This window comes from Hylaeus anthracinus, unplaced genomic scaffold, assembly GCF_026225885.1.
Source record: "Hylaeus anthracinus isolate JK02 unplaced genomic scaffold, UHH_iyHylAnth1.0_haploid 11978, whole genome shotgun sequence".
NCBI classification, from domain to species: Eukaryota; Metazoa; Arthropoda; class Insecta; order Hymenoptera; family Colletidae; genus Hylaeus; species Hylaeus anthracinus.
This window is the reverse complement of record NW_026534326.1, coordinates 4422467-4449816: the sequence shown is the minus strand read 5'-3', so window position 1 is coordinate 4449816 and position 27350 is coordinate 4422467. Positions and strand designations below refer to the sequence as shown.

At 34.0% G+C, this 27350-nt stretch overlaps 2 protein-coding genes and 1 long non-coding RNA gene across 5 annotated transcripts in view; 1 reads left to right on the top strand and 2 right to left on the bottom strand.

The window, feature by feature from the left end:
* Positions 1 to 4821: 4821 nt before the first annotated feature.
* On the bottom strand, positions 4822 to 9408 carry LOC128896806 (uncharacterized). The gene is given in 6 exon segments (XM_054160295.1): positions 4822 to 5037; positions 5151 to 5356; positions 5449 to 5732; positions 5818 to 5922; positions 6061 to 6204; positions 6478 to 9408. A coding segment is annotated over 1 exon segment (1440 nt). The 5' UTR covers positions 8362 to 9408; the 3' UTR covers positions 4822 to 5037; positions 5151 to 5356; positions 5449 to 5732; positions 5818 to 5922; positions 6061 to 6204; positions 6478 to 6921.
* Positions 9409 to 9575: 167 nt separating this feature from the next.
* Positions 9576 to 27350, top strand: part of LOC128896800 (serine-rich adhesin for platelets) — a 195473-nt gene continuing 177698 nt past the window's right edge. The window contains exons 1-2 of one of the 2 annotated variants that reach the window (XM_054160282.1): positions 9576 to 9768; positions 10315 to 10372. The gene's annotated coding sequence lies outside the window, so the exon portion shown is untranslated. The remainder of the gene's footprint in view (positions 9769 to 10314; positions 10373 to 27350) is intronic. The other variant, XM_054160283.1, reaches the window with a different exon arrangement.
* LOC128896840 (uncharacterized) lies at positions 16305 to 26677 on the bottom strand. Of its 2 annotated transcripts, XR_008462143.1 has the most exons (4): positions 25895 to 26677; positions 17014 to 17230; positions 16762 to 16875; positions 16305 to 16674 (listed from the first exon to the last, which is right to left on the bottom strand). It is a non-coding gene; the product is annotated as an uncharacterized LOC128896840 (long non-coding RNA). The 2 variants fall into 2 exon arrangements; XR_008462142.1 differs by having other exon boundaries at positions 16305 to 16875.

Here is a 27350-nt window from a genome sequence, read left to right as displayed (position 1 = left end):
ATCACTGGTGGCATAACCTGTGGGTTAATAGCATTTTTATTTACAAGTCAGCCAAGATATTCTACACATGTAGGAATGGGCGGTTTCGCAGTAATAACGCTTAGTTTTGCGACTTATTGCCTCTACGGAGAGTATAAAATGATGAAACAAGGAAGGATGATTCAAAGAGCCTTGTATGAGACATCGTTGGAAGTGAAAGCTAAGCAGAAAGAATCAGAGGATTCGTTAAATATAAAATTGGAAAGAGCTTAAAGTAGATATTCTTCTTTATGAAACCAATACATACATATGCGTGTATGGCTTTGAATATTTATTACAGTGAATAGTGTAAAAACAGCCATGTATTACAACTCCTAACTTATGTACATAAATATTGCAATATTTTATGAAAACGAACAATAAAATTGTATAAAATCATTTGAACTTTTCTGTACAAGAATGTAAATATAAATAATAGGAAGTAAATTTAGAAATATTATTTTATAGTTTAATTAAATTTAAAGTCATGGTTATGGATATCTTGTTCTTTATAAGTTAAAAGTTTTTAAACATCAGAAAGTTATAAAAATAAAATTTTTTATTTCATCTTAAAAGTACGTAATCAAACCAGGTCCTTTTTTTATGCTTTTAATTAATGTTCCAGTAAGTGTTTATACTATAGTCTAGAATCTAGACCTTTGACTATATTGTATACACGAATCTATGAATCGAAGTGAAGCAAAGATAACAGGAAAAGATGCCTTCATGTGATGTCACAAGATAATATTTCTAGATCGTTCAAAACTATTTTATTTTGTAACCAATAATTATAAATAAATAACTTTACTATTGACATTTGTGCATTGCTTTTACTATTTTTTAAACTAAAACTAGTTACAAGGGAATAATATTATAATTTAAATTTAATATCAAAATTACAATTTTCAAAATACGTTATGATAAATATCATTTAAAATTACACGAGTTAAAATTAACAATTAATAAAGCAAAATATATATATACTACAGACTCAACGACGAAGTTCGATATATTTTGTTTCGCAAGAAACAAGAAATTACATTATATTTCTCGAGAATTTAAGAAAACTTAAATAATATTCCCAAATTTATATTTACAGGATAAGGTTGAAAATATTTAAAAGCAACAAAACTTTAAGTGAATGTTCATTCCTGTCTACTCTACATACTGTAAATAAAGAAACAGACATGAGATATAATTGATAAATTTATTTATTTAATGCAAAATTTGAACATATTAATTTTTTGTTTTAAAATAATTTTTTAAAAAGCATGAAGCATTTATCGTAGCGTCAGATAATCTACTTCTTTTTTTTCATTTTGAGTTTTCCAATTGACTAAAAAATATGAAATTCCTTTTTGTATAGTTTGAAATTTATTTTCCTTTTGATTGGAGCTAAATCCTTGGAGGCTATCTACAATTGCTAATACTAATTGTTTTTGTAATGATAATTCTTCATTTTTTATGTGTAAGTGTTTCGGTATTCTCAGAAGAATCGTGGATATTATTATATTTTCCGAAAACCTTACTTAGAATGTGTTTGACCGTTTTATACATATGGCTTGGAAGTCGGTTTAAAAAACATGCAAATTGAATCTTTTTGAAAAGATTCTGGATTATGTAAAATTTTATAAGGGATACAATGCTCTTATCTCTTCTTTTTGAAATTTCTTCTTTAAGAACAACAAGAAATTCATTACTTAATTCAGTATTCAGTTTTTCCAAAGTCTTAGATAAGAATTAATAGCACCTTCAGTAGTTAATAGTGTCAAATCTTCTCTACTGAGGTTTTCTATTGTAAGTCTTATAGGTTTTAATGTTATTAGTAAAATTTCCGCAAATTTAATACATTCATCATTCCACATGTAATTTAAATTCAATTCAGTCAGTACTTTTTTAATTGGATTCCGTACTCTCAGAAATCGTCTAATCATAATCTCTATAGTGTTTCACCTGGTCTTGCAATACAAAATAAGCTTTAATTGTATATGTTCTTGTTGTATATATTTTTGTAGAATATCATTCTTCACCTGTGATTTCTTGAGCACTTCTACATTTTTTCTTGTTGCTGTGATTGTTTCGTTGATGGTTGGTTGCAACTGTACATTTGAGGTTTCTATTGTTTTGAAACCAGAATATGAATTAGCTGAATCGTTGTTGTCATTTTGAGAGAATCTATAACAAAATTCCTGGTATGCCGTGCAGTGGAACAAAATTGCTCTCTGTGATTAAAAATCTGTAATTTTAATTCTACTGGAGATATTTTAATGATATTTGGACGAGTTATGCTCCATATTATGGCCTTTAAGTTATATTAATCTAGAATATTCATATATAAAGTACAGCGTGTTGAATATCTCAACTATATGTTATATACTTTATGTTTTATAATTAAAATTCATTTCAAATCTGTTAATAAATGCGAAAGAACAGAATTCAGTTACTTAAAAATAAATTCACACATGTTCTAACAATAGAAATAGGATAATGTGAGTGTAAAGTCAAAACACTTAAGACACATGTAATGAAACAGAGTTTATGCTTTATTATTTTTTTTTTTTAAATTATAGTACACATATTGTTTACAGTAACACAATGATACATTTGGATAGTTAAGTACAACATAATTCGTGAAAACTGATTCATCAAACATGGAGAACTGTCTTGCCACATTTCAAGCAAGCCAAAGGCAGACCAAATAAAACTTTTGATAATTGTTCGATAGTCACCAAAAGACAGAAGTTAAGACAACATAATGAAAATTTGTCAACTGATATCATGAATCAGGCACTTTGTCAATGTTATAAATCAGAAAAACAATATGAAAAGGTATCCATTGTAAAAGCTATCGATAAAGCTGGTCCCGATCTTCAAACCAAAATTAAGGACTGCATTCGAACTTCAAAAGACGAGCAGTAAAAATTGTTCCTGGACTTGGGACTTTCAAAAGATAAATATATTGTGCTACGAAATGAGTTGAAGAAGAGAAAACATTACACGTTACCTAGTTACAATAAAATTATTCAAGCCAAAAATAAATGCCTGCCAGAAACAGAAGTTGCCAGCTCTCAGCGTTTCTGCCGAAGTACGGCTTCAGAAGTTACTGGATTCTACAGTCAATGGAATTCTGCAATTGAAACCCCGGAGTGAAATCGAAGCCATGAATCACACCAGTCTGGTTTTAGTGAGCAAATGGGGATGTAATGGCTCATCAGGCCAAAGTGAATAGAAACAGATGATAAATGATGACAACAATTCAACCGTAACAGACAGTAGTATGTTTATAACATCTATGATTCCACTTCGACTGCAAGGTATTGATACAGCCACTCTTCCAAGCCCATCAAATTCCAGTATGCGAAAGAAACAAAGAAAGTGCTCAAGATGGAAGTTGAATGTGTAAGAAGAGAAATTGATTCATTAGTACCCATGAAATGTGTAGTTTACAGAAGAGAAGTTTCAGTATTTCATAAACTGCATTTAACAATGTTAGATGGTAAAGTTGCGCAATATTTAACAGACACGAAGTCCAATTTCACATGTATTATCTTCCAGAAGAATCCTAAAGATTTTGATACCGCAAGTGATGGTGATGTGGAAGAAAATTATGAATATGACCTTTCACCGCTACATGCAAGAATTTGATTTATGGAATTTGTTCTGCATCTCAGTTACAACTTGAGCTTTAAGGACAAAGGAATTAGGAATAATCCAGAAAATAAACAGAAGAGACAATAGGAGAAATGAAAAATTCAAACTAAATTTAGATACGAACTGGGATTAATTATCGACATACCCAAGCAAGGATTTGGAAGCACTAACAATGGAAATAGCACCCAGAAATTTTTTGAATATCCATACATAATGCCTACAATCACTGAAATAGATGTTGGAATTTTAGAAAGATTCAAAACCATATTAAATGTCCTTTCCTGTGGTGCATCTATGGATGCTGATGAATTTGGTGTGTATGCTGCAGAAACCGAACAGTTGATTGCTGAGAAGTACCCATGAAGAAGATTAATAGCAATGGTACATAAAGTCCTCAGACATGATAAAAACATTGTACCAATACAACATATTACAACTGATTTAATTATAAGGTCGTGTTCGGAAATTAACTGACAGTATTGCCAGTACTAACGCTGATTTTACTGAAAAATAGGCGTTTTGAAAATGCAGTCGTGCATGCAAATGTGAACACATTTTCTAGTACTGCCAGCACTGCACGTACACATACATATATATTTTTGTGCGTCATAACCGTCATGAACGCGATAAATCAAACTGTATTAAATGTGATGGTTAATGAAATTGTGAAATATAAAAACTTTATAAATGTAAATAATGAATTGGGAATCACGAATAACAATTAACCGCTATTTTGTTATTATTTGTTATGGTATGCATCATTGTATATATTGCTATAAAATGTAAATGAATATTTATAAACAGTTTGACAGTATACATCGCAGGTCATTTATTTATTTATGTACACTATATCCTTTGCACATAGAAAAAATAATATATAGTTAAATATACTCAAAACTTAATCGAACATGAATAAAACGTAATGAAATCAACTCAAATTTATTATTCTAAAAATAATTAAAAACGTAATTAATTAAGATTGAACTAATTGATACAATATATCACAGATGATAGTCAGAATTGTCAGGTCGTCATTTATTTTAATCTTTTCTCCATTCAAGAATTGAATCTCACTTGAAGTGAATTATTGATGAAAAACATTGCTTTACATAAACTTAGTAATTACAAAAAATCTTACACAGCTTAAATTCCACTCATAGTATTTATACTCAAATATTACAGACAGTATTATAAATATTACTACTACATAGGTAATGGTGAATTTTTAATGAATTACAAAATTTAATTACGATCACTCGATGCTCCAAATTTAATTGTGAATCCATATTGGGTGCAGATGATTTTTCTACTTTTGATTCCAAAGAAAAGGGTGGAATTCTACAATCGAAATCATCCTCTCTTTCCATTCTGAATGTGTCCCCAAAAGATTACAACAAACTGTATTACACCAAATATAAATAGAAAGAAAACAGACACTGATACTAATATTTTGAATCAATTATGTCATAATAATTACATACCACATATGTCCACTCGCAGCTTGTAAACTCATATGACTGCTATACTGAAAAGCAGGTTGAACTTTTGATAAAATAGGTTCTTGATCAACCACACCTCTTCTTTTGACGCTCTCCAATGTGCTGTAGAAACTGAATATTCTCCAATGTCTTTCACGTAATTGTACACTCAAATTACTCAAATTTTCCAAACGGATGCAGCACCGCCACTACATAATATTTATTTTATTAATTGAGAACTTTTTATTAACTTTAAATTAAATTCGTGTGTACTGTTTGCATTATATATTGTAATACATACCCAATGTACAGCTTTTGTTTGACTTCCTCAACATCTGATAATTCTAACCATGGGTGATTCTTTTTTTGCCACGCTCTAAGAGTTTCTTGTGCAACAAAACATGGATCTCGATTTGAATGGTATATTAAAAATTTATCACAAAGTTCATGTTGCAATGCACTCTTCTCATTCGTAGTGTAAGGTAAAACATCTTCGTGAGCTACATAGTCTAATCCTGGTATTGCATAGAAACTGCGACTACTTTCATGGTTACCCAAAAATGTTGCAGCTTCAGTTTGGACACGCTACATTACACACATATATGAATATATATAAGATTAATAAAATGTTGGTTTTCGTTTGTTTCATCTATGTATTCATTATACTTACTATACTATGTAAGGACAATCCCTTTGGTCAATTAATACCTGATAAAATGTGTGAGTTCTACCTTTTACTTCTTTCTCAACGCTATTAAAGTTACCATTTGTGTTTCTACAATGAAACGATAGTTTTCATTTAATATACATGTAATTGTAATGTGTAATTATATTATATCAATGATGTTAGCCACCAATAATAATAATATTAATATGTAACAATTAGAAACAATTATTTAAAATAAATAATTACTGTCTGTAAGCTTACTCTTCTCTTTTAATCTTCTAAAAACTTATTAATGTATTCCTTTTCCTTTTTATTAAACTTTACTCTACTCCGTCTGAGGAGTTACAGGATGTACTGGTTTATTAATTATACAACCACTGCAATCTCCCTCTGCAAAAAAAAAAATATATTCGTTGAATCGAATATCATTCATACAGAATGAAATATCAATAATTTATTGAGTATGATTTAAAATATTTATTGCAATCTCTGTTTTTTAGCGATAATGTTACGACGACTAGATTCAAGTAATGAAATAATCTCCCTATTTCCTATGTTTTACGTTCTTTGTTCGTATGATTTATTTAATTCGCATTTTCGTCATAAGGTAGAAGCTCTCTGTAGGAATCAGAAAACAATTTTGGTATTGACAGTTGTCCTTACCAGAAAATTTAACGCTCTTTCTCCTAGATATTCTTTTGTGACTTTTTTTCAAACAGGTTCATATTATGCATGCTAATGTGTAAATCTATGTCTGTATTTATCTTGTTATCATTTTTGTTATCAAGATTCAGAAAACTTTTCCTTTGATTTTCTACAGGTGTTTTATTTTATTTATGCTCTGATTTTGTCACATTCATAGACAATTTCCTTGAAGAGCTCCTTCTAGGTGTAGGTGTGTTGACTAAGATAATACTTCTATTTCTCAGGACTCGTAACATTTTTATCTGACCTATCTGTTTCCTCTCCAATGTTTATAGAAATTTGCTTCTTCAGTTTTTGTTTATCTGAATTTTTAACATCTTCACTTTCGTTGGGTGGTAGAGAAATTGTAATATCCAGTGATTCACTTTTATCAAATGATTCGTTATTTTCATTAAAAGCATTTTATCTTTTCAATTTTATTTTTGGCAATGTATTTGAATTATTACTGAATTGCATTCCTTGTAATGGTGTCGGAGGTTCTGCTACAATGTGGATTTTACATGTAGAATCTTTAACATTAAACACATCGTCAGTGTCTTCGATACTATCATCATTAAAAATTAGTTTTCTTTCAGCATGAAATGATATATTATCTTCAGGATAATCAAAGTTGATACTATCTATTCTAGCCAATGCTGTGGCTAAACTCGTTTTTGTTTATGTTTCTTTGTCAATTGGAATTTTATTTAGTACTATACTGTTATCAAAATAAACTTTATGTGTTACCTTTGTATGGGGGTTGATGTCATTAAAATCCTTTCTTTGTTTCAATACACTTTTTCCTGGTGTCTGTGTAGAATTAAAATAAGATTCTGTACCGCACACCTCTGGTATTTTACCCAAATTACTTACTTTAATTACAGTTAAAGAATTTGAAAGTCTTTTCACTTTGGATATCACTTTCTCTGACAGACTTGTTCTATCACTTTTGATAGGTGTAAGTTTCTTGTTGTTCAGATGAACTGATACAGATCTTCTTGGTCTACATTTTACATTAGGACTGTTTTTATTCAATTCATGTTCATTTGCTAAAAATGCTCTGACTGCACTTGATTTTTCAAGCACTGCTTTCTTTCTCATGATATTTTTCTTGGCAATAGAAGGTTTAAATACTGTAGCTGCCTATTCTTCTACCCAGTTTTGTGACCGAAGTTGTTTTAATTTTTCAAAGCGTGAATCGCAATTCTTTACCTCCATATACATCATATCCCAGAATCCTTGTAAGTCTCTACACGTGACTAACATTTGTCCTTTTCCTGTTTCGCAATCGGAAACTAGACCACGAAATCTTTCAAACTTTTTGCTTATTAGCAAATTGGTTTGTCCAACAGCTTGATTAATTTGGTATTGCGCATCTTCCATGATATTGGATTCTGTCTTTACTTGTTCCCATTTTATGCATAATTCGTTCAATCTATCTATTTCTTTGTTTAGGAGAAACTGGAAATACTGTGCAGTGCGTTCTTCCTCTTCAATTGAAATGTTCAAATTCTTGATTACGTTATCTTTTGTAAGAATATCAACGCTACACATAGAGCCTAGACTGAAACCACGTTTCATCTGTTGCTCTTTTCTAGCATTACTTTTTCCACGACTGGAGACTACATATGGGGAATAGAAAACTGGTTCGCAAAAAGAATTAGAATTTGCAGGTGTCAGTGTATTATTGTTTGTGGAAGATAGTGCACTTTTAGCATTGTTATCAAGTATTGTATCAACTTCTTTAATACTATTATTAAATTGTTTATTTGGTTCCTTAATATTATTATTAAGTGATTCATCATTCTTCTTTTTTTTTCTCATTACTATCTTTATCAGATATGGTAGCTTCATTTGTGTCATTTATATCTTCATTGGATGATACATTTAATGTAAAAGATTCATTTGAGCTCTTTTCTGAGGAATTCTTATCATCTTTCTTATTAATTGTTGCTGATGCAATTTCTTCCTTTATAAATTTTGTAGTGCTGCTATTTTTACTTACTACACTGGCTGTCAAACTATGTGTGTCAACTTGTCCAAATAAAAGCTCTTGCTTCAATCCTGCTGGAACCTTAAATTTATAATTAGCTGAAACAAAGGAATCCTCCTTTTTCGTTTTACTTTCTTGTTGAGATACTTGTTTTGTTTGTTGAGTTTTCAACATCAATCTTTTGAGGGTGGCTCTCGTAACTCTTTTCGGAAGTGTAGGTGGTTTTTTAACTTTCGGAATATCTTTGGTCCCTGGCGATTATAATTTATGGTGTACTACACCAACAACAAACGGACGCCTTTTCTTCATTTGTTCTATCCGTTTACGTTCCTCGCGTTCAATTTTCCATTGTAAGAGCCTTTTTGCACGTGTTTCTACCGAGATTTTATATACACAGTTTTACGAACCCAAGTTCTGTGATGTCGATGAAGTAAATTCATTCCTGTTTTCTCCAAATATTTTATCCCTCCGATTTCTACGTAACTCTTTTTGCTTTTCCACTCGAATAGTTCGGCTTTCATTTATATCTCCAAAAGGACGTTTCTCTTTATACAAATGTTAACTGTATCATAACAAAAACTTTATTAACGAGGATCAAGCTAATTGGGACGATTGTTTACCATATGCAATGTTTACGTTCAACAGTACGCCACATACACCGACAGGTTTTACGCCCTACGAATTAATGCACGGAAGACAAGCAGAACTACCTACGTCACTTACACTACCACCCGAACCTAACTATACTTATGACAGATACGCTCACGAACTAAAACAAAGACTTAGATCTACCAATGCAATAGCCAGAGACACTTTACAAAATAATAAACAACGCTCAAAACAACGCTATGATTTTGCTAACAGTTTTCTAGTAACTTTCGTATAGAGTTCGATCTCCTTATGCCTTATACAGTCTTCATGAGTATAACAATTCAACTAAATTGAAGTTCCGTTTGTGCACGGCAGGTGGTGCTAGTGAAGATTTCATAGAAACGAGTCTTTGTCTGGTGCGCGCTCATTGGTGCTCGCTGTTTGTGGGGAGGGGAGGTCGAGTATGACATCACGACGCATGTTTCGTAGTATCGAATTGGCTGAGTGAGTGACAGGTGGTGCAATAGCTGTTCGTTACGACTAACGTACTGTGTGTCGAGGATACTGGCTGTATCCTCGCATCACGCGATCAGCACGTTGTTATTTGTAGGTGTCAGTGTTAAGTTTTGTGATGTATACCACGATTTCACGCGAACTACCCGAGAAATTTAACTCTGCAAGAGAAGGTGAGTACATTGCCGATAGCATTATTAAGATTTTGGTCCTCTAGTCTCTAATTTCTCCATTATGTTTACATGAAAGATCAATGAAATTCCATCGAGATAATTTTCGTCACGCTTCGTATCGTACCCTTTACTTTCCATGGATATCCATCAATAAGTTTTCTTAGATCAAATTTGTCAAACATATATCTAGCGTATTCTAATTAGTGCCTCAATTATCTTTTACCTAATAATTCTTTGGAAAGATTCAAATATAAATCGATTAGTTCCGAATTCGTGAGATTCACCGATTTTTCGGCAGGAACCTAAATTTAACAAAGACGTGTAATTGTGACGATATCGCGAAAAAGAACGATAAGAAGATAAAAGAATTTATTTAACACGGAATTTGTTGACTTTTCATATGTAAATGGCAAGCTCAATTTTTCCATCTTGTCCACAAATCGCGCGTTATCCTTCATATGCCGACGGTGTAAAACGTTCGAGAAAAAGCGACTCGATCTTGTTGTGCCAAGTGTTGATATGAAAAAGGTGTTTACTTTTTTACAGTGTTTTTGAGACAGCTATACATCAAGCCAGGCATAGGGCTACACGGAATTTTGTTTCTGTGAGTAAACACAAGTGTAATACGATTTCCGAATACTTTTGGCGATATGGTGTTTATGAAAAGGTTAAGGTGTATGCGTAATATACTCGGAGGTTATCTTCCACGCGGTCAACTAACAATATCTTTCGCTCTCTTCTCCTCTTTGCTTGAATTTCTACTAAAATTTTGCTAGGGTAATTCAACAGAATTTTCACAGTGGCTGCACTCATGCCACGCTGATTTATGGGTTGTACTCTACATTAGACTTCTCGAAATTAATTCGCACTCTGACTGGAGCCTGAGAACGTTCCAGTTGGTTGAACCACGTTTAATTTTCAATGAGGTGGAGGATAAAAGTGCATGACTAACGAATTGCGCGTGTGTGACTGCATATGTGCGTAAGTGCACCCATGGATCCGTGTGAACCTTGGTTTCGAGTATTATGTATACAGGGTGTCCCAAAAATGTTGTAACACCGTGAAGGAGGTGGTTCGAGAGGTGATTTGAAACAACTTTGTCCTTAGCGAAAATGTTGTCCGAGGCTTCGTTGAGGAGATATTAACGGAAAACACTGACCAACCAGAGCGCGAGACGGCCGCGCTCCCTGACCAATCAGAGCGCGCGTATACCGTTGGAGCGGCCATGGTAGCGAAGGCTACGCGCTAGGCGGCCGTGCTCATACACTACCGCGGCCGCTCCATCGGCATACTCGCGCTCTGATTGGTCGGGGAGCGCGGCCGCCTCGCGCTCTGATTGGTCAGTGTTTTCCGTTAATATCTCCTCAACGAAGCATCGTACATTTTCGCTAAGGAAAAAGTTGTTTCAAATCACCTCCCGAACCACTTCCTTCACGGTGTTACAACATTTTTGAGATACCCTGTATAAGATTTAACGGTTACTCGATTAATTATACTTTAATGGTTTTATTTTCTTTTTAAATGCACATCTAGTGCTGAAAATAAATCGTGTGCTGATAATGTGTCAGTTTCTATCGCGCGGTGCATCCAGTTCTCGATATATCGATTGCTGGGAGCGAAACTGGGTAGGGTCCTCCATCTGAAATATCTCAATGGGGATTTTAATATCACATTTCCTCCTTAAAAATTCTATCTGGGTTTCGCGAATAAATAAAATCCCCAAAGTTATCGGTAGGAGGGTGATTCTGTTCTAACTGCTACTTTTTTTATTGAAAATTTTTCAATTTTATAATTAAATTTCTTTTTTTTTTTTTTTAATGCATATTATTACTCTATTTTATTGTAAAAATGAAAGTCCGAAAGGATTTTGCTACACCTTTAAAATATCGAGAATAAGAAACAAATTAAAAATTTTTCTTGCCACGGTACTGACATAAAATAAATTTAGTAGATATTTCTTAGAAAACTTATTAAATTTATTTACAAATTGTATTATGACATTTTAAAACTCTTTTATTCTAATTATTTAACACTTCAATAATAAATAGTAACTCATTTTTAACAAATAATAATACATTATAATTTATATAGAATATTAATCAACTGAGATCTAACACATACTATTTTACGAAAAACAAATTAACTTAAATATAGTTTTTGGTTTTCGTCACAGCATTTTTTGAATTCTTGAGCTTCTACGTAGTGATACAGTCTGATTTTTTGTTGAATAATCACTAGCAACATCTTTTCGAAGAATTTTTAGAGTTTGAGTCAACTTCGGCGATTTTTTAACTTTTTGCGATGAATCCTTTGATTTTTTTTTTGCTTTTTTTTGCATCAATCTCTTGTTTATATTTCCAACTTTATCGTTTCAAGAGTAGTCAATTCTTCCCATAAAAAAGTATTTACATGAATTTTCATTAGAACAATCAAAGCAACTTAATGAATTGAATAAAATTACAATTATGCTTTGGTTGTTTTTTAATTGGATACAATATATTGGAAGAAATAAACGTTAACATAAACGCATATTGCTGCTATCTCATTATATTAACGTGTTTATCAATATTGTAATTTATCCACGTATTTTCTACTAAATTTTCATTGGATGTCCTTTTAGCAAACAGAAATTGTTTATGGTTTCAACTTATCACATAATCTGGAAATTAATCCTAAATTAATCTTCGATAGTTACAGGAATTTTTAAAATTACACATTTCTATAATTACTCAGAAAAATCGAATCGATCCAACACTTTATTCAATGAATGTTAGAATGTAACCTCAAGGAGAACAAATAAACAAATACGCGTACTCTATTGTACTATAAAAAAATTGTAAATAATAGCTGGTTTTTCGACGAGTAAATCGGCAATTGCCCAGAACGATTCTTAAATAGCATTGTTACCATCGAGAAATGACAAATGACAAATTCTTTCAGGGAAAGAAATAAAAGTTAATCGAAAGTATGTGTTATTTTCTAAACGATATAACATGTATATGTACATTTATGTATTTATATATTCAACATAGTATATTGATACTAAAGTAAAATTTTTGCTTTTGTCTACACTTCTTTCCATAAGTTTTGTAAAGCTGGTTTCACGAAAGCAATTTTCAGTATGTTTACGTACGGTAAAACGAAACGTGCTGTACATACATATATATATGTAATTTTGGAATTGCACCCTATATTTTCAATATCATAAGATTGTAGTTGACGTCAAGACGAGTACAACGATGTATTACACTATGACCTTCAAATGATCTTGAACTAAAGAATAGGTTCTATTCCGTTTGCACGCATACTGTTCATGGAATGCGACTTCAAAGCTTACATAAACATGTTTGTGTTTGTACAGACGAACAACTTCTCGAAGGCACTGACGACATTCATGATAAATGGAAATAAGTTCGATCTCCTCTTCCTTCGAATAACGTATCGTTAAACTGAAATCGATAAATGATACATTCGGAATTCTTCGATGAACCGACTCGGTGTTTAATACTTGTAGCTTGTTGACAAACGTGTTTATGTATGCTTTGAAGTCACGTTCCATTAAGGGTGCGCAGGACCCAGAGCCAAACTCCGAGTTGACTTCAGCGACAGTTGCGGAAAAAACAGGAAACTCCGGGACAAGGACAGATAGGGCGATACAAAAATTGCAGGAAAGACGAGGACAGGACGATTAGGCTAGCATGATTTTTTTCCAGGATATTGAAACAAAGAAGCAATATTTTCTAATAATTCTGGTTTTAATATATTCGTTACCCTTTGGCGGATGCGACTCCAAGGCCTGAATGTACAATTTCGGCCTTAAAACTTTATAAACAATAAAATGAAGATAGTAAACATACTTTTATTGTTTATAAAGTTTTAAGGCCGAAATTGTAAAATCAGGCCTTGGAGTCGCATCCGCCAAAGGGTAACGAATATATTAAAACCAGAATTATTAGAAAATATTGCTTCTTTGCTTCAATATCCTGGAAAAAAATCATGCTAGCCTAATCGTCCTGTCCTCGTGTTTCCTGCAATTTAATTATATTAAATGGGGAATTTCTACTTCCGCGCCAAAAATGTGGCATCTTTATCATTTTTTTTCTCATAAAGTATGCAAGATTTTAATTTGAAATTTTACCCACGTCTCTAGTATTATTTTAGTATGATGTATAAATTTTTATGGAAAGATTTGTCGAAAAATATTAATGTTACAGTCCGTTGATCGTGACGCTGCAATGAACACATTGACCGCTGGTTGAGTTGATTTCTACCGTTCAAATGAACCGAAGTAAATAAATCAATTAGAATTTTATTCGATATGAATGTCGTTATCCTTTAGCGAAAAACAAGATCAAAAGTTAACTTTCGAGGTATTAATTGTATGTGTACGTTGCGTAGCATGTGTACCCGTGACTTCACAATATTTCTCAAGTGAACGGCGTGGCGTGGTCAAGCGATTAAGGCATCGATCTATGGTTACGCTGTCCCGTATTCGTTTCCTGAAAGTTTCTTTTCTTTTCTTTTTGTTAGTTTAAATATTTTCATGCTTTAATTATTTTATTATTTGCCGTGGAAATATAAAAAAAACATTTGAAATCATATTAATTTAATTTTTTGAATGCTCCAAACAGGAATGTTTCTCGTTTAAAATATATGGTAGCTCTGAAAAGAGCTGATTTTGTCGTGATGTTTCTACGTCGTTAATAAAATAGTTTTCTGAAAATAAGATAACTAATTAAAAATATATTATTCTAGGTATTCGCTGCTTTTCTAAAATCACATGTCACCACAATTTTGATCAAAAATCATTCCTTTCTATTATCAATTCATAATTTCTCTCATCTCTGTAGTATGTATTACACATCGTTCATGGATATCAATCACACGCATGACACTAGTTTTTTTCTCCAATTTCCATTGAATGGTATACAATTAATAGCTTACGTGAGCCAAGCGACACAACACGTAAATCATTCAGAAAGAATCGTCCTAAGTAATTGGAGGTGGTCGAAAGTAGCGAGATGTAATCACGTATAAGAAATTGGTATCATCCGAAACACTCGATTGGCGCATTCAGAATGCATCGAATGTAGTGAATGCACGGAATTGGGACAGTGCCATTTATCGTCCTACATCTCGGAATCACGACCCACCGCTACCTTTCACCATTAATTTGATATATTTAAGGTTAAATTCCTTGCTAAGGTTCTACCTCTCACCTGTATCCATTCGGCCATTTACGAGTCGCGTTATAATAATTTCACCGTTAACGGAGGAATTCACAATGGACTCAAAGTATTAAGCGTTTGGGATCCTTTTTTTTTTTACAGAAAAGAATTTATGTAATATTTCTGTAACTTTCCGAATATTTTAGGTATGCTTCAAAGTGCATTTGGCAATTTTTTAAATTCATTTTTCACTGAAATCTTTTGAGATATACCATTTTTTTCGAAGCTACATATTTCATATCTATTCGGGGTCGATGCTTTTCTGTAGAAGGCTTGCAATGCATTTACTGATTTTGATATTGTTGATATTTTTGTAATTATGTGCTGTTTAATGTTTCACATTTTCAATCGCGAATTCAAAGTTGAGTTTAGTAGAATTCAGTCTTCTAGTATCATTATAAAGGGCAGAATCTTACTTTTAATATAAAATAAAAGTAAATAAAAATGTATTCAACAATCAATTTTGTTTTATTTATTTTATTTCAATTTTATTATTTCAGAAACACTTCTCATTCGGTACCATATTTTCAATCATTTATTTATAAATGTTACAAACAAATAATATTTATTACTTATTTTGTACGCACAAGACCTCAAATATATCTCATAATTGTAACAAATAAACAAAATTAGGATAAACGTACGACTTCGGTCAGAAAATGTTTTTTTTCGCTTTTTGGGTCAAACACTCCAGTGTGGCGATGTTCCACTTATGGCACTGGATACTTTTCATTTGTGTAGACACGTGACTTTGCCATTGTGGTCGTTTGAGTATTTCCGCTCGTACCGATGAAAGTACTCAATTGCCCGATGATGTCTCCGCTGAACTGTTAACCTGCATTGAGTACACATATATAGGGGAAAGCGCAAATTATGTGACATTACTTCAAATGAGTATCGCGAAGGAAACGAATCCAACCTCTTAGCGAGTTTCAGCATGGATTTTTTTTTTTTTAAATGTTTTGTTTAAGGTCGCGTCAACGTCTAGGTTATTAGCGACCACATTTGGCAAAGCGACTTAGTTGTTTATTTATTGTCATCTTTATACTTGGACCAGTAAATTGTAGCTGTCCAATCAGCATCAAATTGTTGTAGTAATGGTTCAGGGAATAATAGTATTTCAAATTCCTGAATTGGTAGCCTAGTGTTTGAATACATTAGGTGTAGAACTTAATTCTGTGCTTGTACACTAAATCGTTTGTAACTATAGTTTTAATTAAAATATTTGGTTAAACTTTACTTTGGCGGACCTAAAATTAGATACTTTCAAACCTTTACATCAAAATACGTAGAGTTATTTTACTACTCATAGAGTACTGTTTTCAAACTTTTCACATATCTTATCTTTTAGCAGGAAAATTTTGAACTAAAAAATTAGTGAAATGATTTGGAAACTATAGACTTTTATTTGGTTGTAATTATCACGTTTCATACAATGAAGTAGTTCATGCAGAGAAAAATATTAGATTAAAACATAAATTTAAGAAATCGGCAAGATTTTTTTCTTTTACTTCAATCAAAAATAGATTTGAAATTTGTGATAATGATAATAATCTTCATGATCTTTCCATTGATGTAACTTGTTTTCTGGGAATCTTCGAAACTGAATGTGTATCCACTTGTGTTGTTGATGATTCCATTAAAATTTACATACCTGGTGATGGATCCCATTCTATTGCTAAAAAATTAAATTATAATATATGTAAATTATTAATTGTCGAGAATAAAGGTAAAACTATTGGCGACAAATATTTTGATAGCTTACAAAGAGGAGGCCTTTCTGTTCCTACAGAAGAAGTAATAACCGTATTCAGTCATATGTATGCCATAATGGAAGTCATAATTAATGATGCTAACTTAAAGTCCCAATTTGTAAAATCTGAAAATCATACACATATTTTATATAAATTGACATATATTAGCATTCAATCAGATATTCATTATTTTGGACTTTCCGATTATGATTAAAAAATGTAACGCATCATGGGAACACCCCTAGGATGGTGAGGAAATTTACCTGTAACACACTCTTGTAATTAACTGCACAGTTCTTTCCTTGGCCACCTTCCCTTCATCTCTTCCACACGTTCACTTAACCTCTTTGGCTTCGCACCAACAATTTTGTCTATTTCACGTTTGTATTAACTTAAAATATCTCTTATTAATTTTAAAACATTTCAATTTGGTCCAAAGAAGGTTTTATCTTCCTTCACACTTATATTTTCTTCAAACCGCTGTAGATATTTCAAGTTTAAGGCATCGTAACATCAAACTACTTTCAGAGTCCATCAAATTTATACTACATTTACAGATATCAATATACTTTTAAGGGGATAGACACGGGTAATGCAGCGAGGTGACATTACCGGCAAACCTAGGCATAAAAAGTAGTCCGTGATTTTTCGCTTTTCGTCCTTATATTAGCATATTTTGGGCCGAATGCGGGCTAATTCGAAAGAGGAAGCTTGAATACATCCGGGGCTGGTCATAATTCAACGAGATCTTGTTAATATCTAATAATATGAGTGTCCAAAGTAGAGAAAGAATACGATAAAATACATCTGCAGAATCCAAGTATTTGTAAGTCACTATAAGAGTTTTGTGACTCACATGATGACCAGCTCCGGATGTATTGAACCTTTCTCTTTCAAATGAGCCCTCATTCAGCCCAAAATATGCTACTATAAGGACGAAAAGTGAAAAATCGTAATGGCATTCCCAAAATCGAGTTCCGCCATTTTGTGGATAATGGTAGAGCAAATCACGTACCAAATTTAGTTCAGGAAATCGGTATGAGATGGCGCTTACTGAGGACAGCTGGTAACGTGAATATCGATACATTGCGACGTTGTCATTCTGCGTCATAACAGCGTCTATCCTTTCCTCACGCTCCGCTGTTGCCATTTTACTGAAGTCGAAATATTCTTACATTTGCCGACGTCGACAGAGCATAGGAACAGGGGGCCTATTCCCGAGTCGTACGATCAGTTTTCGTATACGCAAGTTGGTCACTTGCACATGATGTCGCTTCAAACGGTATTCTCGAATAGAAAGCGCTGATTCGTATACGAAATGTTTGGTACAGTTTGCATCGGGTGGGCGATGACCACACGAAACGCACGTTCGTATGAAATTCGCGCATGCGCACTAGTTTTAGCGTCAGTAATTGACGAAATATAATACAGCAAACATACAGAAAAATATATATACAGGGTGTCCCAAAACTCGGGGAGGAGGCGGAAATGGGGGGTAGCTGAGACGATTCTGAACAACAATTTCCTTTGCAAAAATGTCGGATGGTGCTTCGTTAAGGAGATATTAAGCGAAAACCCCGACCAATCAGAGCGCGCATAGACCGTTGGAGCGGCCGCGGTAGCGAAGGCTACGCGCTAGGTCGATGCTTCGATGCACGTCGAGTCACTTGTTCGCGTGCAAGCGCGGCCGCCAGCGCGTAGCCTATGCTACCGCGGCCGCTCCAACGGTCTACGCGCGCTCTGATTGGTCGGGGTTTTCGCTTAATATCTCCTTAACGAAGCCCCATCCGACATTTTTGCAAAGGAAATTGTTGTTCAGAATCGTCTCAGCTACCCCCCATTTCCGCCTCTTCCCCGAGTTTTGGGACACCCTGTATATATATTTTATGAAATTGTACAATTGTATTCAATTCTACACCGAAAGCCTTAATAATAGAATATCAGTCATTTTTATAACTACTTTATTATTACATTACTATTTTATAGTAAAGTTTGTACGTACAGATTTTTTTTGATATGTACAGGCACTTTAACTTATATACAGAGCTCTAAAGTAATGATTACTTTTGTATTCGTTACAATATGGAATAATTACATTCGAATTCATCTAGTAAATGTTTTACCCTATACTGTTATGAAAAAATTATTTGTACCTCTTTTCCATTACAATTGCAATATCTTTTCACGTTACCCATGAGGTAATATTGCTGTCAACGCGTTTTTTTAAAAAGTGGTGTCCCAATAGGCCTATTCCACTAAGAAGAATATGCATAACGTACATAGTTTATCATAACGAGTTTATACAACGAGGTAATTTTATATACTTTAGATATTGGATACCTCTTAATTACTTTCTGGGTAGTTATAAGTAATTGAATTACTCAGTAATTAAGAATAAGGTATTGCATAATTACTAAAAACAAAGTAATCAAGAATTACTTAAATAATTACCTTCTAATTCAAAATTGAAATTTATTATACTATGCAAATTTTCGAAAGATAGAACTTTCATATGTTTCATCCATAGTGTGTAGTAGCTAAAGTTTCTAAGGCTGCCGCAATTCTTTCTTTAGCTACTCCATTCCTCTCCAGCAATGCCAATTTTTTATTATAATATTCCTTTCTATTTTCTTTGTCTTCCTCGGCTATTCGTGCCAGAAGCACTGAAGCTTGTGATTTCATGCCAGAGGTTTGTTTTTGTAGTTTAGTGGCTCGACGTAGAGGGTGTTTCTGTCTCACTATAAATAACCAATATACTAATCTAACTGCCATGTCCAGCGGGCACTATAAACATATAAATAAAAACATTTAAAATAGAGTTAAGTAAATAAATTTGTTATGAAAGTTCATAACAGTAACCGTTCCTATATAAATAGAAAAATACATCAGCTATTACTTACCTTTTTCTATCTTAATCGTCGGTCTCTCCACTATTATTGAAAGGGCAGGTTGAGAGTCTGCTGGTGTTTCCACCTTCTCATTGACCACCAAGTCTGTATCTAAACATTCTTCGGAGTAGTCCTTTAATGGAAAAAGTAATATTTTAGAACTTTGGATATACTTTTCAATTTTTAAACATATTTACGTACAAATTGTATCGGCGTTTCATCTATATTGGAATCACCCTTTACTTGTGTTGCATGGATTGTGTTTAGGACACGTTCCTCCTCCACCGATAAACTTTCTGTATTTAACGGACCACCGCCTGTGGCATTTAAAGGGCCTAGCCGATTAAGATGGTCAAAACTGCCCTTAGAGCTTTTTCAATGGCTCTTGAATCATTCGAAAGCTGACCAAGAAAAACCCCTCTGAGTAAAATTTTAAGCCTCTAGCTTGCCCGTGAGGGTAGTTACAGGGTAAAATAGATTTTACGTTTTTCGGCGCATTTTCTGGTCTCAAATGCATTCTAAAATTCTGAAAAAAATCTGACACATTTCGGATCCTAAGGCGCATTTTTGAGAATTTTTACAAATTTTTTTGTTACAAACTGTAGCCGTAAAAAATGAAAAACCTCAAAAAAATCGGAAAAACATTTTTTTCTCTGTTACGAGCCAGGGCGATAGCGACGCGCGTGTGAGCCCTGCGAGTAGGGTGAATTCGAGAATTGCACCGATACGATTAATTAGTATATATCAATGGAGCCGAAGATTTGAGGATAGAGTAGATAATGCAGACGACTGACGCGAAGTCAGATAGTTGCAGGAATCGGTATCTCCCAGTGAAGGGTAACCGTAGGTTAAGGTGTTTGGTTGACTTGGTTATTGGAGACAAACGCAGACGCCTCTGACGCGAAGTCAGGTAGCTGCTGGGAATTGGTACCTCCCAGTACAGGGTAACCGTAGGGTAAGGTTCGAACTGTGAGGTTGTTGGAAAAAGTGCAGCGACTCTGGCGCGAAGTCAGATAGCTAGCAGGAATCGGTATCTCCCAGTAAAGGGTAACCGTAGGTTAAGTTAAGTTTAGGAGTTCGGGTTGAGTACACAATGACTAAATCGTATCGTTAAAATGTAACACGCATCGTTAATAAAGCCTTGCAACTTGTTAACACATTGACAGCCGGCGACGTACGAGACATTCAACGTCTGAGCGCCGGAACCGTAGCGGCCACTTAACGCCCCAACGCCGGCCGTATTCGCGAATTTCTGATCATTGAAAAACCCAAAAATATTTACGACATTATATTTTTTCGTAAAATAATACATTTTACTTGCATATTCGTCATAAACAAATTAATGGTAATTAAAAATTTAAACAAAATCGAAATTATTAATTTATTGTATGGAATGTATGAATAGAGAGTCAGCAATATGCTCAGAAAAAACTTGACTCATATTATATGGGTAAAATGTCACCAAAGAAAAAAACTTGTTATACTGTTCAACCAGAAACAGAAGCGCACGACTGGTGTACTGCTTGTGGAACACACTGCTCGAGAGTGATTCTTGCCTGGACTGTTTCTGAACAGTTGTGCACGTTTTGTCTTTACAGTATAATAAATAAAGATCGGCGTAGTCATGGCAACTAAATACGAATCGTTATGTAAGACACTTATATCAGCAAAAGAACATCCACACATCGTGCAACAATCCGCGGTATCGTGGGGCTGGAGCTCACACACAAGAGTCGGAAATCCGCGTTTTCGCGGGGCCGGCGCTCAACCGCAAAACTCCGAAACCCACGTTTTCGCGGGGCCGGCTGTCAATGTGTTAATTTAATAGAATAATAACTCGAGCGGTAAAGTTATCATGTTGTGGGATCGTTACACTGGCTAAGATTGGTGATTTCAAAGTAAAGGTTTGATGATTGATCTTACAGACTTTTAAGTTTACACAAAGAGTATATATTCAAAAATAAATATACTAATTACAAGTGTGCAGTGTCGTGTTGTCGCGGTTAGTGTATGAAGTTAAGATTACCTAAGTGTTGCGCGGTGTTGACGCACTGGCGATGCGGGGGTCGAGAGTACTTTTATGGCTGTAACAGATTTTAATACCGTCTTCGCGGATCTATATGGTAACGATGATCGAAAGGAACTGAAGCCCGATTTCACTAGAGTGCTACTCTACAGACGATCAATGTGTCTCTAACGAGTAACTCTTTCGTACTAGCTCCCGAGCAACGAAAATCGTGGGTGTATATACTCCTAAATGTTGGTGGGGACCGCCAGTGATTTCCATATTAGGAAATTTGACGGTTAGGATTTTCGTTGCTCTTAGGTCGGCAGCTGTGTGCCCTGGGAAAAGGGTAGATTAGAAAGTATCCCACGCAACGCGAGTCGAAGATGATATTAAGAGGATGCAGCCGCAGGATGCACTCCAGTGAGACCGAGCTCCAAATTCCAGAAGGGTAGATAAAATCAGATTAATGAACGCGAGCTTCTAAAAACGGAGGGTTTCTGTATACGTAACATCTCAAAAATATGAGAACATGCTATTCTACTGTTTGGTTCCCTGATAAAGTACAATAACAGGCAGTGTCGTCAATTTTTTTAAAATTTTTTGTTCGGCTGCTTCATTGTCAAAAACAATAAAAACTGAATTTTGTCGACGTTATTGCTGCGAGGAGGAAAGTTACACTTGTTGGCTTTGTCGTGGGCATATATTAAGTAATTTGTAGCATTATTACACTGAAACAAGCAATTAATTTATCTAAAAAATGTGATTTGAGAGAAAGAAAAAATTATATTCTGCTGGATGTATACAGGAATGTTCGCATCGCTGACAACATCACCGATTGGCGTGGCGGTTAAGGGTGCGCAGTAGTCAGAACAGAACTCCGAGTTGACTTGAGCGACAATTGCGGAAAAAGTAGGAAACTCCCGGACAAGGACAGAGTGGGCGATACAACAATTGCAGGAGAGACGAGGACAGGGCGATTATTCTAGCATGACTTTTTTCCAAGATATTGAAGCAAAGAAGCAATATTTTCTAATAATTCTGGTTTTAATATATTCGTTACACTTTGGCGGATGCGACTCCAAGGCCTGATTTTGGAAAAAGTATATGTGAACAAATTTCTTCTATAAGAAAAAAAAAAGAACGTCCTTTCATTATTTATAAATTTTATTGGCCTTTTATTTTATTATTAAGGCCGAAATTGCAAAATCAGGCCTTGGAGTCGTATCCGCCAAAGTGTAACGAATATATTAAAACCAGAATTATTAGAAAATATTGCTTCTTTGCTTCAATATCTTGGAAAAACTTTGTTGCAGTGAAATCTTGATGATTTGTATGGCAATATGGCTGCTTCGCTATCGCGCTTCCCGTTGCGGCGCTGTCGCTGTCTTGTTTGCTGTTATTATATCGTTAGTCTATACACGGTGTTCTACATGGTTTAGACCAGGGATAGCCAACTGTTTTTACCCCCGGGCCGGTTGGAAAAAAATTATTTTCACGGGCCGGACGAAATATTAAAATTGAAAAATGTTAAGCGAAACACTTATTTCTTTAAGTAAACAAAATTTTATTATTAAAGTTGTTTATGAATAATTGTAATTAAATCGCTTAGTATAAGGTCTTTCGAAATTTGAAAATCTTCGGTGATAGCTCTGATAAAAATTAACAACTAACAATAAGCAGTATCTTTTACATCGCAACTTTCGTCCAGAGCTATTGGATAAAAATTGGTAGATTTTTAATTATTTAATAACTGATTCACGTAACGATTCAAGCGGTAACCAATAGATGCAATGCATGCATTGCAGCAAGAGGTAATCATTTTGAAAAGTGTTGGCAATAAATAAGTGTTAACAACATATGTAAATGTAAATAAATGAGAGGAAAGACGGAAACTCTTTTGTTTCTTTTTTCGCGATTTTCTCGAAAACTGAGCATAAACGAGCAAATCACCTAACGTTTTTTTTCTTAGTTTTTCGGTGCCCAATACGCCTCGCAGTTTAGACATTTAAATTAGGGACACCCTGTATATACAGTGGGTGTAGAATGTATTCGTACACCGACCAATTTGCCAAAAAACATTTGTGTGAAATTGTAGTTTCTTAACTTCTTTTTTTATAATCAATAATATTTTACATATTCTCGGAAGTCTCTAACAAGGGAAGGTCCGGAACAAACGATCCGGACGAGCGCTTTTTGAACGAGACCGGGCTCAAATGATGGGGGCTGATGAGCATAAAAAAAGCGCAAACATTAGTGGTATCTGGCCAGCCGTTTTTATAAAAAATGGCTTTAAACATTTACAGACCACTAGAATCTAGATATACGAAAACATTGAAGTTCTTAACAAAAGCTGTTATAGCTGCGGGTGTTACGCCGCTGGTTCATGTTCAGAGTTCGTGGGTTCGCGACTCAGTAATAGAAAACTTTTTTTTTCAACTGCATTTCTATTTCTTATTTCTCTTTTTACTCACTGCTATATAAATAATATATAAGAATTGCAAATAATATTGATGTGAACATAATATTATAATGAGTACATGCAATACATAATATAGCAATAGTAGAAGTAAACATACAAATGTATGGGATGTGACATATTTACATATTTACATAAAAAAATTAACAATAAAAAAAAGTTAGATTGTCGCATTATTGTTTCACAGATTAGTAATTTATTAGGCATTTAAATTTTTTGCGATCACCTCGACTCTCACAAGGAATGTTTTTTAGGTATCCGCCTCCAATTGTTTTGATTTTTGGATATGTTTTAAAGGAGCGAAAAATAAAATATACTTATTTTTGTATTTTCGCCTGTTTCATATTTAGGAGGTGAAACGACCCCCTAAAGTTTCAGCTGCAATAGGCTATCTCCGAAACTATTGTAAATAGAAGAAAACTTTTTAAGAAAAAGTTTCATGGTTTTCTATCTGCATATAAAATCGAACCCAAAATTTTGTAAAAAAAATAATTTCTTTATAATAAAGAATTTGTTTATAACATTATTTTAAATGTAATCGCAGTTTATAGAATAACCAAAACGAAAATATTTTTTTTTCTGAATCTATTGATGTGTAACATGTACCTGATTATATATGTGTGTTGTTTGCGAAAAACAATAGCTATAACTTATGACAAAGATAATGATCGTACGTCTATATTTGACATGATCGCGACTCAGCGCGGCGTATCTGCGCGATGGATACAATACACCCACGCTCAGAAGTATGTGGACACTAAATATCTAATAACAGTTGCAAATCTATTAATATCAATTGTATTATTTATCTTTCGATATGTTTCTGTTGTATTAGCCGGCTGTTGTATTAAAACATATTCAAAAATCAAACCAATCGAAGAAGGACACATAAAAAACATTCCTTGTGAGAGTCGAGGTGATCGTAAAAAATTTAATTGCCTACTAATTTGTGAAACAATAATGCGACACACTACCTTTTTTTATTGTTAATTTTTTTTTAATACGAATTTCATTGACATATTGGTGAGGTCTTTCTGATTAAAATGAGACCAAATACGATATTGTTATGACAATTAGTTATGATACTAGGCTTGTAAATGTTTTCTTTTACTCTTTTTCCGCTGTCTGTTCCTATGCTCTATTGACGTCGGCAAATGTAAGAATATTTCGACTTCAGTAAAATGGCAACAGCGGAGCGTGAGGAAAGGATAGACGCTGTTATGCCTGAGTGACAACGTCGAAATGTATCGATATTCACGTTACCAGCTGTCCTCAGTAAGCGCCATCTCATACCGATTTCCTGAACTAAATTTGGTTGACTTGCTCTACCATTATCCACAAAATGGCGGAACTCGATTTTGCGAATGCCATTACGATTTTTCACTTTTCGTCCTTATATTAGCATATTGTGGGCTGAATGGGGGGGCTCAGTTGAAAGAGAAAGGTTCAATACATCCGGGGCTGGTCATCGTGTGAGTCACAAAACTCTCATAGAGACCTACAAATACTTGGATTCTGCAGATGTATTTTATCGTATTCTTCCTCTACTTTGGACATTCATATTATTAGATATTAACAAGATCTCGTTGAATTATGACCAGCTCCGGGTGTATTAAAGCTTCCTCTTTCGAATGAGCCCTCATTCACCCTAAAATATGCTAATACAAGGACGAAAAGCGAAAAATCACGGACCTCTTTTTACGCCCAGTTTTGCCATTAATGTCACCTCGCTGCATTACCCGTGTCTATCCCCTTAAGCTACTTTTACTTACTACAGTCATAGTATTTATATCCCACTTTTACATAATTAATAACAAATGGTGTACATTAGCATAGTCTTCTATTAAAAAAACTGTTAATTATGATATGAAGCACAAGACTCTCATATTGGAAAAGAAGACTCTCGATCTAGACTTGAGCGGTGTTGCCACGTTTCTCAGCATGGCTAGTACTATATTGGGTTGTCCGGAAAGTCCATTTCGATTTTTGGTAGATGGTACCATTCAGCTCTTTTTTTTTATTTTATTTTATTTTTAAAGTGCGTAGATATCCTCTATATTGCACTCTCTTACAACTATAATCAGAATATAGGCGTTTCCTTATAACTTGTTTACAAGATATTTTATGTTAAGAATTACATATTAATTGTAACTAAACCTATTTGTACTTTCCTTATTCTAAGGCTATGCATACTAAACTTACGATCTATGTTTTTGAGCACCGTTTGGATATACACTGACGGACAAAATTAAAGCGATACTTTTTTAAAACGTCATATCTATGGGAGTTTTCAACCGATTTTGGGAAAACTTTGCGAGGAGTAGTTTTGAAGTGTCCTCTAAATGTGCGCAAAGTTGCATTGGCGAGGGTTGATACGAAGGCGTTAATTCACCCCCGTAAAGAGGGGCACGTCGAAAAACGCCACTTCTGAAGAGCCAGGGGTGAAGGAAGGGGTTGGAAAAATCAAAAAAGCCTTTGGGGCGACCCTCCTCGATGCCCTCTACAAAATGCACCCCTCAAAATACCTCTCGAGCAAACCCACCCCTCACAACACTCCACCCCTCCAAAATCCACAATTTTTGGACTACAGTCCTGAATTTGTAAAATACAAAATATAAACATTTATCAACAATACAATATGAATACAATAAAATAAAATAAAAGTATCTTAATTTACTTACGTATTACGTACTCTTTGCTTACGTATCTAAATCTAGCTAATAACGTTTAGCTTTGTACCATTTGTTTCTTCCTATTTTGGAACTTTTGCATAACCAGTAAATACCCTGCACATGTATCCCGGTTATTTAATTTTTAGTACTATTTTAGCATTTTTCCTATTGCTATATTATTTTATTAATAGAATTTAAAAACTTAACTATGGTCTTCATAATTTTGATTTTATTGAGTTTTATTAACTATATCACCGATTTTCCTACTAATTCTGTTTCCTTTTCCAGTTTTTCCCATATTAAACTTCTCTCTTGATTGTACAAGCCGCAATCAAATATTACATGGTCGATGTCTTCGTCCGCTTGGTCGCAATCGAACTTGCCACAGCTTATAAAGTTCTTTCTGGCTAGTGATTCTCTTAGATTATAGTGGCTCGCCCGGATCCTTGATATTACTCTTATCGTTTCTCTATTTAGATTGTGTCTCCACTTGTGAAACCATGGTTTATAGTTTTTCCTGTGTAAGTCGGGACCGATTTCTCTAAAGAACTTTATT